The 6,000-nt window shown below is 40.2% G+C and overlaps 1 protein-coding gene across 2 annotated transcripts in view; it reads right to left on the bottom strand.

Moving 5' to 3' along the window:
* Positions 1-224: 224 nt before the first annotated feature.
* pcsk6 (proprotein convertase subtilisin/kexin type 6) overlaps positions 225-6,000 on the bottom strand; it is an 85,663-nt gene continuing 79,887 nt past the window's right edge. Inside the window, exons 20-21 of one of the 2 annotated variants that reach the window (XM_029123507.2) lie at positions 5,090-5,199; positions 225-1,136 (exon numbers count right to left, since the gene is read on the bottom strand). In XM_029123507.2, coding sequence (XP_028979340.1) covers positions 1,039-1,136; positions 5,090-5,199 — 208 coding nt within the window. In that variant the 3' untranslated portion in view covers positions 225-1,038. The remainder of the gene's footprint in view (positions 1,137-5,089; positions 5,200-6,000) is intronic. The other variant, XM_029123515.2, reaches the window with a different exon arrangement.

Here is a 6,000-nt window from a genome sequence, read left to right as displayed (position 1 = left end):
GCAATCAGACTCTCAGGAGTGATAGAAATTTAGACATGGCTTTTAAGCATACGCAAACCGATGTGTTACCGAGAAGGTAGATGCAAATGTCATGGTCAGATGTGGTGAAATCACTGCAAGGTACTTTCAATTCATTGTGATGTGCCAAACTTCATCATTTTGTAAGCTCTGACAAAAGTTTGAAAGCATGTTGTTAAACAATTCTTTGCAACAGGCATGATATCATACACAATGTATGTGTTTTATTTCTCTCTTACACAAAACAAATGTTAAAACAGGTAATACACATTTTGAAATGTACAACAGAATTTGAAATAGTACAGTATACAGCATTTCATTGTTTTACACATTTCTTTATAAAAACAGTAAAGACTTTTTTAAATTATTTTTTTATGTTAAGTATGAAAAGGTTGATCCTGATCGTATTTGGTAGGGCACACAAAGGAAAACAAGCATTACTTATAAAAGTTTAGTTATTGTCTTCTTGTTTTACTAAAATCTACGTCCCCAATACTAAATGATTCTGTCACTTAATTTACCATATCATATTATTCAGGTGACCAAATCACTCCCCCCAAAAAAACAGTGGTTCATTCAGAAAGGTTTTGAGTCATAAAATGTACTGCACTTTACAACGAGCAATGATGCAGCCTTGGAATAAAAAATTAACATTTGTACATATTACATACTATACTGTATGTATTATAATTTTTTTTTATAAAACAACAACATAAAAAATATATCTTTTGAAAATCAATTCTACCCAATGTAGGGTAAAACTGAGCAGAGCAATACTGTGTGTTTTAGGTTTGAGGTCCATTCCATGTTCAGGAATTCAATTCAGGAATTAAAAGTTCAAAATCAAGATGGAATGCACTGATGAAAAAAGAATTGACCCCACCCTGGTGAAGGTCATATTTTCCCATTCAGTAACATACATTATCTAGTTTATAAATGTACAACGTATGACGAATAGTGGGTTCCATTCTAGGTTCCACTCTAGTTCATTAGGGTTCTTCTCCAGGTTCTCTGTGGTTCTCATCCGGCCATCAGGCAGGTTCTGCAGCAGAACTGGCGGAACAGCTTCTTCTCACACAGGCGGTTGGACTTCACCATCTCACAGAACACCTCGTCGGCTGAAAGAGAAAGAGAGTCATCCTCTAAAAATGCCCATTCTTTCGCCGCTGTTATGCTCACCCATTTCTGCCCCCTCAGCCACCTTCCTCCTGGCCTCATCATGCCCTCATCATGCCCTCTGCTCTTCCTTTTTTACTACACCATTTCTCCCTATCCATTTGTTCTCCCACTACCGTGCCCTTGTCTCCTCTCCATGTCTCTCTACTCCAGTCTCTTTCTTGTTATGTCCTCTCTCCTCACCCCCGACCCTAAATTCAACTCTACTCAAGTGTTTTCAAGGATGTCTCTGCTTGCAATGCAGCTATTAACATTAGCGTACTCTACCCCTGGTCATGTGTCCTCACAGAGTATACACAAAAGTCTAAAAGCTCCACCCTCAACATTGAAGTAACCAATGTTAGCCCCCCGAACAACAATAATTAAGAAAATGAAATAACCACTAACCAGCTATGCCAATTAATTCAGCTGAACACCAATATAAGTCTATTTCCCTAAGCCAGGGTTACACTACAAGATTCTGGCCCCCATTTAGCTGCTATAGAGCAGTTTTTGAAATAGGAGACAAAAGCCTCATGTTGTTGTCTACTCTAGATGCGTGGCCGTCATCTGAGGGCCACCAATCCCTCCTTTGAGCCATCCCAGGTGTCCCAATGCTTTCAAACACATTTGATTTTATCAACACAAAAACTGAATTGTGAATGTAGTATGAGGTGAGCTATGACAAGAGACCTGACAATGAGAGCCAATGAGAAGATGTTGTATCTGATCACTCAAGCGGAGAGGGACAAATAATATGCTAGTTTGTACTTGTCAAATTGCAACCGCTCTGATGCTCGCAAGCAACGTTACCCAAATCAAAATGTATTCGCTACGTACTTCGGCTTTGTATGGCAAACGTGAATGTCTGAATGAAAATGTTTCTGAGGATGCTTGGGTGCACAGCCTTTTTTTTGGGCTGTTAACAATCTAATCACATCATCACATAACTGTTTTTCGCCAGAAAGCATACTGTCCAGAGACCTCAAGACAGGTGAAGAATCTTGGGGTGTGACCCCCCCCGTGACCCCCCCCCCACCCCCCCGCCAACCGTCCGTGCCACATTACTTCGTGTGCACACCACCAAGTTAGTCACACAAAATCTACAGGGAAAGACAGTGGTTTAATGTGAGAGGCTCAGTTAGCCAAGTCAGGGTTTTTAGAATTGCTATAGCTTGGGCCCTGCATTAGCACATAACCCTTTAGCATAAGTAGCGCATTACATTGCATTGCAAAGCATAGCTTTTGTTTCCCCGCTCCCTCCCTGCTCCCTATAGCTCAGTGCTCCTGCTGCAGCCGCGCTCCCAAGCTGCTCTTTCAAACCCAAATCACATCCCTTCCTGTCACATCCTGCGGCAGGCGATAGAGAAGCACCACTGGAGACCCAAGGAAGCGAGAACCCTGCAGGGCCTAGCAACTAAAAGTAACTCATACTCACTGTGAGAGCATTTGAACGTGAGACTTTTCCTAAAAGCGCCAAAGTAGGGGAATTTCTTTCAATAGAACAATGGGGGGAATGCTACAATATGTTGTAGAAGAACACCTGGTTTAAAATACTGTTAAAAATAATTTCAAATATTTTGCTTGATCTGCTGCTTGATGAGTCTGCTTGGCATTATCAACTATTAGAGTAGCCACAAAAATGCCAAAACCTGATCACTGGGTATTCCGAGTAGGCTTGGAGCAGATTAATGAACTAAATGAAAGTATTTCCTGTCTTGCATTCAAACCCTGGTCTGGAAGGCATAGCGTTACCTATTGTGTCTAACTTGCCCATTTGGAAGAAATTGGCCCCTAACAGAATGAATAAACAGAAGAACCATATAGAAATCATTGGTTTGGCCCATTGATATGGTTCTAACTAGAACCCGCTATGAAGGGTTATTCAATTAAAACAATACCTCACTGATTATACAAATCTACAATGTTTGTTGACAGATTCTTAGTTGAAAAATATGTACTTACTATGTTGTGTGCTTTACTTGATGAATGCACTAAACTTTAGTCACTGGATAAGAGTGTTGGTTAAATTACTACAGTGTAAATGTGGTTATACCCTGACACTGTGGGCACATTTACCATTTATAGTACATTACTTTTGACCAAGGATACAGTATTGTATGTTGCAGGCGCAACTTGCCATTCAACAACTTCTGCAAAGAGTCAACAGAACATTCTGCTCCACTGACCTCCATTGTAAAAGTGTGCCTCAATAGACCGGGCCTCTACTGTAGGAAACATGGTGCCATTTGGGACATGGGTCAATAATTCAAAACATTTGTTAATGGCAATTAGTGGCCTTTCAGAGCTGCCACCTACTTCACCCAGGGTGAGAGAGATAAAGTGTGACACAGGGGTCACAACTATGACATGCATAAGTTAGCACACGGCGCCAAACTGTTCAGCATTCACACAGGCTCTGGTATTGTCATTCCACCTGAGTGGTATTTTTGGACCATGCATTGCCACTACTTATTGGGGCCAATTCAGAGAAGAGAGAATATATGGAATTTTTATTCCCTTTCTATGCACTTTTGCCTATACGTTTATTGTGACTGTAAACTCACTGTAGGCTTGAGGTAATGCATGTTTAAGCCAGCTATTCGTTCTGCAGAAATTAAGGTTTGGCTGAGGTGAGTATTCTGACGACCTAAAGCCGCAGCCAGAAAATGTAAAATGAGTTCAACTTTAAACAACTTGAGAGTCACATCATATGAACTACAACCTTTTCTGTTTCCTTGGAAACGTTTGGTCATTTTCTGGATAGAATTGGATTGGATTGAAATCACCAATACCGATAAAATACCTGCACGGTAGTTACAGAGTTCCATTGTCCATGCAGGAATAGAGTGGGACATACTAACTGTACACTGTTCTCCCTAAAATAATGAGACCTTTTAAGTCTAATCTTCTATGTTCACTCATCTTCCAACATTGCTATATGGCAATTGGTATTTAATCAACCAATTGTTGTCAAACGCATGCCTAGGATTTACAAAGACATCACATATCATACATAATATTATGAAGTTTTCAGTGTTTTTAAAAGGGTTCTTCTGAAATCCAGATAAATATAGCATATGTTTTGATTACATTCATTGATATCCATTCTGGAGGCATTCTCCATAGGCTAACTTCTAAAGGTGCGCATTTGAAATAAAAATGAAAGGTAGTCATAATTTAAAGGGATTAGATAAATGAACAGAAAATGAAATGATCAAAAACTCTTTATTGAAATTGGGGATGCAGAAAAATGTAAAAAAGAACAGATTGAAAATATGGCAGAAGCTGTGGTGACAATGTGGAAAGACAGGTACGACTCTAGTCTAATTCACTGTGACACAGGAGCACGACATACCATCTACCTTCTGCACGCGGAATATGTTTATGTCAAGCAGTGCATTACACATAAAATCATTAATCTGAATGATGGATCATGCAATGAGTGTCAGGGTTTGCAAATTCTGTATTTCTCTGCAATAAAAACCTCAATCAAATACATCCTCAGTCAGTCCATTTACTTTAAAAGGCATGTTTTCTGTGTACTTAATCAGTTAAAGCTGACTGCTGTACGATTTTCAGTGATCCTTTTTCTTTTTCCATATCTGCCTGTTAGTCTCTATATTTTAAAGATTCATTAGGCACATGGTGAAATTATGGATGAATTCTAAAACATGAAAAATAACTGCTATTTCAAGTAGTTTTGAATAGAGCGTTGGTGCTAAATGAGGAAAAACAGTAAGACGTTAAAAAAGTAAAACCCCTGCAATTAAAGTTGGAATGTATGTCTATTTTTTAAATCTCATTCATTCACGTAGTAATCGACAATCGACTGCCACAGCCCTTACACCAGCGACTGAAAAGTGCTTCGGTTAGGTCAAAATCGTCCCTGTCGCGTGTGCGCGTGCGTACTGACCATTGTTACAGGCGTTTGCAACGCACGTCCTGCTGACAAGGTTGTAGCCATCTTTACACTTGGCACAGGTTGTCCCGGGGCCGCCACAGCTCAGGCAATTCTCCTCACACCTGGACACCGCGCACACAGCACAAGACGGAGGGACAAAAAGAGAACAAGAGAGAGAGAATGAAAAGAAAGAGGGTACGGAACACAGCCAGTAAACATGGTGATCCTTTTTCTTCTTTTCCCAATGGGGGGACGGGGGACGGGGGAGAGGGACGGGGGGGAGACAGAAGAGGAGATAGGGTTGAGAGAGAAGAGGGGGATGAAAACGGGTAAACAGTTCATTGATTGTCTGGGTTAATGAATAGTGACACCATGACAATGTCATGGGCATGGTGGTATAAATATTTATGGAAGGGGCTGACCTAGTGTGTGATGGGACGGGAGCAGGGCTACTGAAAGAGCCTCCAGAGAACAACAAACACAAGAATGTAAGAGAATATAGAGAGGGGGTGATGGAGAGAGAGCGTGAGAGAGAGTATGAGGGAGGCGCAAGATGGAGCTTAAGATGGATGGAAACTTGGCATTGCAGATTAAGACTAGTTCTTTGCAATGTGATATTGATTTTACTGTAATTCTGTTATTTTATAAACTGGTGGCTTTCAATACTAAATTGAAATAGAATCCCATAAGAGGTTTTAACATCCCAATTCCCACACAAACAAATGCATACACATGTTCTGCTCCTGCCCCAAACCAGAGAAAGGACAAGATGGGGCTGACAAGCAATTTAAATACTGCATCCAGAGTTTAGCAATTACAAAGACGTATTGAAATAATAATAAATGGGCCAAAACCTCCTCTTTACTCACATTTTATAAAGCAACAATTTTTTTTGCTTCCATCTATAAACAAGTAACCCCTAA

The sequence above is a fragment of the Esox lucius genome, chromosome 2, assembly GCF_011004845.1.
Source record: "Esox lucius isolate fEsoLuc1 chromosome 2, fEsoLuc1.pri, whole genome shotgun sequence".
Taxonomy (NCBI): Eukaryota; Metazoa; Chordata; class Actinopteri; order Esociformes; family Esocidae; genus Esox; species Esox lucius.
Note: the sequence above shows the minus strand (reverse complement) of the source record. Positions and strands in the feature narration are given on the sequence as shown.